Genomic DNA, 11,596 nt, shown 5'->3' on the forward strand with positions numbered 1-11,596 from the left:
CGGAATCCCATTCCGATTCGGAGTTTGTTGCAATTTTTGAGGCTTTACGCTTTGGCATTTTTTTTTGCTGGGTGTACTCGAAAATTCCCAGGATGACAATGCAGTGAAGCTGTGGTTTGATGTCACAGTGCAATAAAGGTTACGGAGAACTATGAAAATTTTTTATTGAAAAACTATGCGCTTTTCGGAAAATTTGTCAAGAATAAAAAGTTCTTGTAATCAGCCGAGGAATACGCCTGAATTTTTCCGGAGCGTTTTGAGCAAAATTTTGAATTTTGCAAAAATTGTTCATATGCAAAATCCAAAATTTTGCTCAAAACGATTCGAAAAAATTTAGGCGTATTCCTTGGCTGATTAAAAGAACTTTTTATTCTTGATGATTTTTCCGAAAAGCGCATCGTTTATTGTAAAAAAATTCATGAATGTTTTCACAAAAATGTTGCCGTTAAGACGCCATTTTGAAAATGCTAAAACGAAAAATCGATCTTTGAACCATGGGTTTTCAAAGTTTAGACATTTATTCCACCGGTTAGTGAGTTTCCAGGTTAATTACAGACTCGAAAAGCTTTGTAAAATGGTTCACAAAAAAAAATAGGCACGAAAAATCACGTTTTTTTTGTTTAAACTGCATTTTGGGATAATAAATAAATTTGTTGAGGAATTTCATTGGCACCATCGGAAAGAGGAGATCTTAAGTAATAAAAATATATGTGTCTCAATTTTTTCTAGTGTCGAATAGTCTTAGTTATTGGCCGTTGAAAAGCAGTGTACCGGTAGTGGCGTTTTGGCCGTTTAAGGGTTAGACGTCAAGCATTTTCTGTTATTGAAGATTCTTAACTTGATCGATATTGTGTAGATTTTCTGCCTTCATGGTTTGAAGGGTTGTCTACTGTCGGTAAAGTACCATCTTTAATAATATAGCAGATTCCTTTAAAATAATTATTTGTACCATTAACACCTAGCTAAACATTAGCGTTATTTTTTTGAATTAAGGGTTCTTATTCTGATCCCTCTAATAGCTTAATTGGAAAAGCACCTGACCGAAAATCAGAATTTTTGTGGTTTGATTCCCAATGGAGTGAAGAAGGAGTAGGATCTTTTTTTCAAGAAATAATTTTAATTTTAATTTGAAATATTATTTTCCATCTATTCTGATTAGACGTAAAGTATTTTCTGTTATTGAAGATTCTTAACTTAATCGATATTGTGTTGATTTTCTGCCTTCATGGTTTGGAGGGTTGTCTACGGTCGGTAAAGTACCATCTCTGATGATATAACAGATTCCTTTAAAAGGATATTGATTCTGCGAGAATTCTCTAAAATGTCTTTCTTGATTCCCTCAACCGTAGTATTGACATTCGTAATCCACTCATGCTGCTTAGTTTCGAATTCCTCGAAAAGAATTCTGATCTGTTTCTGCGCCTGCGTAGCGGCTTTCCTCTGAGCTTGTAAGACGGCAATGTGAATAGCCGCGATGATCCAGGCGACTGGGAAGCCGCAGTGACAGGGACAGAAGCAACTTTTGTACTTGAAGGGTTATCTACCTGATCTTTTACAATGAAGGTCGATATCTCCAGTTAGCAAGAAGCTTTGGTGTAAAACTGAAGAGGTGTCGCTAGCAATCGGTGATTTGCAATTAACGCAAATAAAATCACAGGAAACAGCAACCTGAGATCTTCTGGACAATGACTTATTGCGCCCAGGACAAGCACCCATAGCTTCACATATTAATTGCACGAGAGATGTCGACCTCCTAAAATAAAAATCAGTCGTTTAGGCACCAAAGTCACTGTTAGTCACTTTTTCCATACCTGCTTAAACTGTTTCTGTAAATTCACAAGGGACCTTCCATACTTAAATATACGTAATCGCATAATTAATAACCTATTAATACATACCAGCAAATTGCGATAACCCACATGACCCGCACATACGTTCGTGTTGACGCTCGTTGGCACACTCTGCGGACATTTACTCGCACTTCGTACCCTAAACTTTGTAACACGAAAATAAACTGAGTACAGTAGAAAAACATGTTAAAAATGATACCGAAATCGACATGATTCTTATATGCAACAAAAATGATACCGAAATCAAGCGCATTTTGATCGGCCGGAATAAATGATCAACTTTTGAGATCATAATGATCTGATTCGGGATCATGCATCAAGTCAAACTAAAATGGTTGACACCCTTAGGATACTTTAGATCATATGCAAGCTTTCTGTGGTTTCGGATCGTGCAGTGTACTTAAAAATTAATAAAATTAACGAAATCTGATATTAGAAAATATCACCTGTAAAGTTTAGTTGTTAACTGCGTGCAGTTAGATACAATTTTTAAGTTATTTCGTTATGACGTCGGTGCAGAAAATTGGCGGCCATTCTGTTTAGTCTGAAAAATGAGCCAAAAAGAAAATTAAATTGGTACAAATAGACAGATCATTATGATCTCGAGAGTCAAATGGTCGTTGGTGCAAAAGTCTCTGCAAAAAAATTGATCCTTTTTTACTGTAAGTCTTAAGGAGCATGGTTATATTTTATACGCATTATCGAATAAATTTATGTTAGAGCTACCATTTTAGCATTTTCAATTATTATCTCGGCCACCGTTGCTCCTATGGCGAAGTCGTTAATATTTAAAAAATATATATTTTGGACTTTAATTGAGCTTAGTTTTCATAATCCTGTGACGCAGTAATTTTTTAACTATAAAAATATTACATTTTCATAATGTAAGTATATCAATCAATGTTGCAAACGTTATTTTTAGCCATTGCACGACATAGTGTCACGCCAGTAAGCCAGTAAATTATTTATTTAAAATAATAGTCGATGAGGAAGACAGCAACAGTTAAATGTGCGTCAGTGCATCCGTATGCTGAAAATATTCAAAATAATTGAACTCTGAGTGTATTTATGCTGAAAAAGGTTGAAATTGATATGAAAAATATCACTCTCTCGTTATGCACTGTTTTTTCTGCGGTAGAAACTATAAGGTGACATAAGTTTTATCGAAATAATTCGAGTCTATCATAGCTTTTGAAAAGCAGACACAAATACAGTGCTACAAATTCTGTTAAATAGGGGTAGCCCATGGACGTAAATATATCCAAAAACGAATAAGGTGGACGTAATAGCGTACAACATGTTTTTGTCATTTTTGAATTGCCCTGTGTAATTTGTAAAAAAAAATGTATATAATAATATATATTCTTAGATCAGTAATAGTTTTTTTTACTGAATTAGAGTGGATTATAGTTGTGTATTGGTCTTAAATTCTGTCACAACCCTTACACGGATGCAAATAGGCGCATTTAGATTTTAGAGAACGTTTTCTACATGAGTTTTCTCTAAAAAGGTAAATTTCTAAGATAGCATTATTCCTTTAATAAAATAGATTTATTTAATGCGAAAAAAAATGTAAAAATATTGAGTGACAGCGGTGCTGTTAGGAAAGACATTACTGTCCCAGTTGATGCCCTTATCAGAGAAAGTCTGGGAAACCCTGAAAGAGTCAGGGAATTTTCAATAAACTGGAATTAAAGATTAGAGGTTACCCACACGTTTTTTAGGCATTTTTCTGAAATTTGTATCGGCCCTTCATGTAAGATACCATAAGTATCTCCTTTCCACAACAAATCTTAATAAGATTTTCTAAACTTAATCCTCAAATTGAAGTCAGTGAGAAATGGGTCAATAAGTCAAATCAGTAAAAATTTTCACTGATTGAGAATGCAATCCAAATAATTCAGAAAACTAGATATGGCTTGCTGACTGAAAGCAGTAGGCATTTCACTGAAAATCAGTGAAATCTTTCTGAATTGAGTTTAGGGAATCGGGTATGAACATAATGATGAATTCCGTTAATTAAATAAACGTGTGATTGATGTAAATATGTATCTTTCTTTCTTTGTTCAGCGTTCACCTTGTGGTTACAGATTTTATTATTTTGTTGAAAAATTCAATAATTTTTTGATCAATTCTTAATTATTGGTGAAACATTCATCTGTTTTGTTGAAAATTTGTCTTTTTCGTGTTGTGAAAATTTTTCTTCGTTCAAAACTGTTAGTCATTCTTTTTTTTGTTAATAACTCATCCCATTGTTTGAAAATTTAACTATTTTGTTTAGAAACTTTTTTTGCTGAAAATTGATCTTCTCTAGTTGATAATTCATGTAATTCCTTAAAAATTGCTCTATATCTTGGATATATATTAACAGTGGAAACACAAGCATATAGGTAAATAAATTCAATTAATTTAAACAAACTTTTTTCTAACTATATCTATGCAATTTCATGATAAATAAAAACTGGGCTTTATCTGTGATAAGTTTCCACGAGCCAACATCTTTAAGCTTTTACAATATTGTCATAAAAGGCTCATGATACTCTTCTCCACGCATACTGGGATTTGAAATTGAACAATGTGAACTTATTCGGCTTATACCCCACACCAATCCGCACCGGTAATTCGAAATTCGTAGATACACTTTTCCTGCCGATAAGTCAATTCTATTGCATGGAGATAAACGTATGTTCCAGCCTGTGCCAAATGACGAACGAAATGTTTTAACAACATCTACTGGTGTCGTTGTAGCAATAATGGAAAATAATACATATCTTCGTGGAATATATGATGACAATAGAAAAAAGCGGGTGGGTATACACATGAGAAGCGGCACTGTTTTTCAATTGTCTTCAGAATTAATCGACGAAACTCCATTAGGCACCCGCAAAACAATCCTTAAGAATTTTAGAATAATAAATCTAGTCTACAGTTCTTGATACCACTCAATCATTTGAAGAATATGTGTAACTCAAATATTACATTGTTTGTGATTCGAATTCGGATTCAAATGTTGCAAGTTAGATACAAAATGTTTTTTTACTCTCTTACTTGAATATTTTAGGAGTAAAGTTATTACAGACTTATAATCATTAACCTATAATAATTTTAAAATTGACAGGCGAACACCCTGCATTAGATAGAAAAAATTAATTAATGTTTAATGACATCAGTTTGCAAAAATAAAGAAACATTTTTGTATGCAAATAAACTTTGAATATTCAGTAAACTATTACTACAGAAAAAACTTATGAAATTATTCAGTTATTTCAATTAATTAACTAATTCTAGTGACTGATGAGATTAGCATGTTACAAGTTAATTTAATACGATTCATAAAATCATTTTCGATGATATTAAAGGTACAAAATTAGGAGCATAGTGTTCAGTCATTTGCTTCCTGATGGTCGAGAAAGTTTCTTACAATGTGAGAGGTGTTTTGTAAAAACGCCTTCTGAGCAGCTAGCAATAGCCTAATGACTCCTGCATGTTCAAGATGCCCAGTGCATCTTGCGTGCACATGCTTGTAGCTGAAATCACAATAGGATGAATAGATGAATGTTTGCATGCTATACTTATGGATCTTGATTGTATAGGTTGCCTGCGAATTCGGTAAAGTGAACAACCAATGTCGATGATGTAGCATCTTCCACCTTTTTTCTTCTCGCGTCACGATGTCCATGTCACATTGATTGGCTCGAATGTAATCATTCGTCTTGATAGGGAACATCTCAATATAAGATGTAATCTTCGTTTTCTAAAAAGGGAATTTTAGTGTACCTATAGGAAGGCATCTATTCTGTTAAGAGTCCTAAGTTTAGGGCAAGTTGTTAATGTATAATGCCCGCCACATCATTATGACTGTACATACCTTCTCTCTATGCCACATCAACGCACTAGGGGCTGATATTTTAATATCCCCAGATAACCACTCTCTCAGGAACACCAATATAAATTTAGTCTAAGGACTGTTAAAAATATTTATTATCCTATACTAAAAAAGATCAAATATTTTCTAAAATTATCTGAAATGGCTTTAAGAGGTTTTAGAAATATTTGTGTATTCCCTACTGAGAAAGACTGAAAATTCTCCGAAATGATGAAAGTTTTTGGCTCCGCAGATATTTTAACCACCTCAATGAGTCAAATGAAGATTACCTTATGTTCATAAGAAATCTTTTTTGCCATAAAAATTATCTTAATTGACTCTGGTGGTGTTGGAACTTTTTTCTCTTTCTCATTTAGAAAGATCGAGAATTTTCTACATTAACCCGAGTGGTTGAAACACCGAATTTTTGATGAACTGAGTGCCACGGTAGATGGTCTTTTCAAATCCTCAGGGAACGATTGTCGCAGTGACATCCGCATTCATTCATTTTTAAAAGTATTATAAATTTTTGTTTATCTCCTGCCAAGAAATATCTAAAAATGTCCATTGTAATAAAAGATATTGGCCGCACGAATTTTTAAATTAATTTTTGTTTTATTCATTAACACCTCTAAAAGTAAATTCAGATGGATGTTGCTGCAAAAGTAGTTTATTTTTAATTGGTTAATGAAACAATTATTTATAATTTAAAAATTGTATGTTCTATTCGAGCAAGACTAAATTTTCAAGCTAGAAGAATAAGAATTTCCATTACTAACTCTACAAAAATACACAATAAATGAATACTTACATGAAATAATAAAAAAATATGAAAGGAGTGAAATGTACCTTAAAGTAGATCCCTAAATGAGTCAAGGGCAAAAAACAGTCGCCAAACAATAAATAAGGATTGATGGTAAAGAAATTTCACATGTCAATGTCCTGACATAGAAAAGAGTTGTCAAACAGAAATTATGAATGAATATAAATATATTTTTAAGATTCAATAATATTTCTTATATTACGCAATTTCAATGAAAAATTAAAAGAAGAAATATAAAAGCTTACGGCTTGTAGACTTCTCCTTTCATATTATACCAAAAATTGAAAATTGTAATGTCCAATAACAGTCATATATATCATTAATGTGTTTAGCAAGAAAATTTGATTATCTTTTTATGGGGGTTAAACAAATAATTCCAACATACTTCGAAATTAATTCAGATCGTTTTCACTGTAAAGATAGTTTTATAAAGATTCAAGAACTTTGACTCTCTTATTATTCAGTATATGACAATATCGATGGAAACAAAAACATTAATGAAAGCTGAAATTTTTGATCTGCCATCACATGGATAAATTAATCTTTCTAATACCCTTAAGATTGCATTTAGATTAATGCTAATATGAGGATGGTTTCCAGAAAATTTTAGAACATCAACCCTTAATTGATTAAGATAATGCAAAAGTCAGTGAGTATTTCTCATCACCCTTAAAATTAATTAAAATCTGTCTGATTATATGGTCAGTTCTGTTAGGATGTTAAAATTTCATCACTAAGCTAATTAGGTTGATCAGAAAACCCCAGTGTCGAAAGATATTGATTTATGCAGAAGTTCTTTCATCACAGTAAGAAATGGATGGAAAAAATATCGAACAACCCCTACAATTAAATAAAGATCGTTATCATTACAAGGGTGATTTTTCAGGACTTTGTAACATTAGTCTTTATAACATTATCCCTCAGATTGTTCAGTTGATAAAAATATTAGTGGAGTCCATCACTTTGATTACCTCAAAAATTGGTATCTTCCATGAATGTTATACAATATGTCCTTATTCTATTACGATAACTAAAGTTCCTTTATTTGGACGAGGATTGTTTCGTTCTTTTGAAAAAAATCAGGCTTCTCCTTTCTGTTATCGTGGAGATCACATGCAACTAATTCACCTTGTTCGTAAAGCACGCCTTCTCCTAGGAAATATTTTTTGTGATATTTTAGTAGCACTCTCACCTGCTACACACAATAATAACACATAAAGTTTAAGATAAATTATGTTATTGTGGCTAATACGTGAAATATTAATTTTCAGATGTCGAACTTCACTGCCTCGAGTGCGGTGGCAGTTATGGCGAACTTCGTTTCAAGCTTTCCCACATGGACCATAGGAAAATGTGAATATCTACCATATGTTGCTTACTTTAGAGGAACTCAAAGAAAGCACGTTAAACAGCTGCATTCTTTTATTTTTTAAAGAAAATTAAAGGGCCGTGCAAATCTCTTATCTTCTTATCCTATATGCAGGCATAAAATATTGAAAAGTACTACGAGAGTGACAGAGATGTAATCACTAAATATCCAATAGTTCCGGATTTATTGTTTATTGGTATCTGTTTAGTTCTGCGACTTTTTGCTGGACTGAAAAATAGGAACAGTTTTTAAAATAAACTTTTCTTGCCTCTGTTCATATATTCAATGACTATGAATAATTTGGTATTCTTAGTAGAACTTGAGCTGTTCTCTAATAGAATTTTTAAATATCTGATTTGTATTTCCAAAAAAGTATTTTGTCAGTGGCATGAACAACCGTGCAGCGGGCTACGTGGCATAAGGAAGTGGCCTTACATGCGGTGTCCCTATGATACATACTAGGTATCAGATACAAACCAAAATAAGAAAGTGCGTGAAGAGGTCCACTTAATGTGTCGAGTTCCACAAGAATTTTGAGCATCAACGGGGGAAGTAGAAAAAGCTTAAGGGTATCATTAAGAAGAAGGAAGACTGGAGTGCAACGAACAAAAATAATTTTTTCCTAATTCGAGACAGGATTGACAAGTATATGCTATAATTCTCTTGAGATATTCCTGAGCCAGAAAATTTGCCACAGAGTGACGGAGAAGCGGGAAAAGGCAGGATGTGGAGTGGCGACTAGCTCGGATTTTTCCAGACACAATCTGAATCGATTTATGTTTGAAAATCTAACTAGTTTCACTACTTGTACACTAATACTTACTTGCTGTTAGGATCTGTTTGGATTTTCGAACAGATGCCAATTCAAATTGAGTTTATTAATACATGTAGGTTACGATATTGGATCATCACAACAGATCCTAACAAAAATTGGAACTTTGCGCTTCATTAAACTTTTCGATTTAGAAACCCCAAAAGAATCTGATTCAGAGAGAGAGTTCAAAAAACCAAGCAGTTACAATGTTCTAAAATCGAAACAGATCGCTGTAAGAAAGCTTCAAACTACTGTACTTTACACTATAGAAGTTTAAACTACATCACTTTAAAGTTCAGAACTTTAAACTTCAACATTTTAGACCGCATTAATTTAAACTACAGCACTTTAAACTGTAGCCTTTGGAATTGCAGCGTTTTACGCTGGAAAATTTCAAAATGCAGCTCTTTAAAATAATGCGGCTTAAAACACAGAAATACAACCTGCATAAATTTAAACTAAAACACTTTGAATTGTAGCATATCAAACTAAAGCACCTTAAACTGCCTTACATCAAACTACAGATGTTGAAATGACAAAATTAGCTGCCCTTTAAATTTGAATTTTGACAGATTAATTTTCCTATTATCAATACAAAATAATTCTTATATTTACTTATACTTATAAAAAAAAGCTTAATACAATTCTACATGAACTTTCAAACGACTGTCTTTAACAAAATATACATAATATGTGCTTTTTAAGATCCACAGTTTTACAGGGACATTTCTTCTAAGAATTCAATATCTGCTGCGATAATTCGAAAGTTTTAATTTTAAAAAGTAAACACAAAAATACTATGTTTCGTTCTATTGAGAAGGAACAAAAACAGGCATTATTATCAAACTTATTTTATTCATAAAAACAAACAAAAAGAGGCTATTGGGACATGAACATTGCTGTTTATGTGAAACAGAGCAGAAAACGAATTAAGATGAATATTTTGGAATTATGCTACAAATTTATGCCTTCAGCAACATTTTAAAGCGAAACAAGTTAATTTGTAAACCTATTATCTCCCTCCATAAAATTTATGATGTATGTATGAATTAAATAGTTTTTATGCTTTCTGTTTTACTTGTCTATCTGCTTTGATTTTTTTTTGTAGTGGAGGGATTTTTACTAATAAAACAAAGAGTACTGGTCCAAAAAAAGTAATTAATAATAAATATGTAGGTCTTTTCTGGGTGCACAATTTTTTGCCTTTCGGATTCAAAGTTTTGAAACATGGAGATTTAAAGAAATCCACAATAGTCAGATTTCCCATAAAAATAATTATGAGAATGTAAAAATGAAAATTTCATGAAATTATATATTATAAGAGAAATATTAGGAAATATTTATGAACTTTAAACAGTGTTTACATCTGCAGTGAGAACTCAAGATTAAAAAAAAATTGATTTCATAAATAGATATGGAAGCCAATAAGAAAAAATTTTATTTTTTCAACTTAAGTTTGATAATGGAATTCATATTATTTCAAGGATATATCGTCATTATCTGAATTTAAATAAAAAGTGGGCTCATTACTTTTTGTTGGCTTACTTCTCAACTCGTCATCAAATCTTAAAAATAAATATTGCGTGATTGCTAAGTAACCATAAAACATATTTATTCGAGAAATAGAAATTTCTGCGAAGTTAAAAATATAAGATTTGTTAAAATTAAAAGATAAGATTAAATTTTCAACATTCAGAAAGAATTATATAATATTTTTCATTATTTCCAAAGTATGTCGACCTAAAAATCTAAAGTTTTTCGATCCGGCGTACAATTTTTACTTTATTTGATGAATTAAAAAACTTGTAGAAGCAATTTACTAGATTTGGCCATGAGTTGAACAGAAGATTTTAGAATGGTGCCTGACATGTTTGAGTTTTCATTTCGCCTAAGTAATTTAATTTGATTTATTTTATTTTAACTAGAAACCTAAAGTCCCGTTCTCAGATTTCGAATAAAAATTAATAAAATTGCACTATTTAAACAAAATAAAAGTTCAAATAGGTCAGGTAGATCTGCTCTTATACAATTTGAAACAATCGATGAAATTTTATTTCAATATTTACTTCAACATAGGTAGATTCAATGATATCTAAACTTTCAAAATGTTGTTATTTTAATGTCGTAAAATTAGTTTCTGTACAGATACTTAAAGAAAATTTTCTTTACTGCGATACAACTTCTTGCAATCTGTACAATATCTTGTTACAACAGATGTTCTGTAAATAGAAATGTCCACTGTTACAAACAATTCTTTTTAACATCTTTTATAAAAATATATATTTATATTATATTTCAACACAAAGAAAATGGTTATTTTCTCCAGTTTCATTTCTTTTTAACTGAAGTATAATATCCTGACAGATTGCTATGCAACAACATGATCAGAGTTATGAAAAGAACTTCAGAATGTAAAATATCCTTAGTTTAACGTCTGGGAAACAACAGATTAAAATTTATGAGGAAAAACCTTATTTTTCTTGTAAATTATAACCATATTTAACACAAAAAAACTTAGTAACTAAATTCTTTTCAAGTTTGTAAATTATTCGTGTTTTTAATATCAGGAAATAAAAATTTAGGGAGGTAAACATGCGCTTTGCGAGCATTCATTTACTGCAAGTGCAATTATAATAAAATTCAAATAACTCCGAAGGACAAGATTGACGTATCTGAAGAATGAAATAACGTCTTATATAAGTCACAGAACGTCTCATATAATCTGAAGAAGCACGGCAATATTTATGATTTATACTGTTAATCAAATTCGTATTTGATACATTAATCAGTATTTTCTCTAATTAGAAAAGATGAGGATCGTTTATACTTTTGTCTTATACCTGACGGTTATCTTCAATTCTATTGGTGAATATAA

At 31.5% G+C, this 11,596-nt stretch overlaps 1 protein-coding gene across 1 annotated transcript in view; it reads left to right on the forward strand.

Moving 5' to 3' along the window:
- LOC117175421 overlaps nucleotides 1-11,596 on the forward strand; it is a 15,235-nt gene that overhangs the window by 2,781 nt on the left and 858 nt on the right. Inside the window, exon 2 of the mRNA XM_033365128.1 lies at nucleotides 7,810-11,586. Within this exon, the coding sequence (XP_033221019.1) occupies nucleotides 11,532-11,586 (55 nt within the window). The 5' untranslated portion in view covers nucleotides 7,810-11,531. The remainder of the gene's footprint in view (nucleotides 1-7,809; nucleotides 11,587-11,596) is intronic.

The sequence above is a fragment of the Belonocnema kinseyi genome, chromosome 6, assembly GCF_010883055.1.
Source record: "Belonocnema kinseyi isolate 2016_QV_RU_SX_M_011 chromosome 6, B_treatae_v1, whole genome shotgun sequence".
In the NCBI taxonomy this organism is placed as follows: Eukaryota; Metazoa; Arthropoda; class Insecta; order Hymenoptera; family Cynipidae; genus Belonocnema; species Belonocnema kinseyi.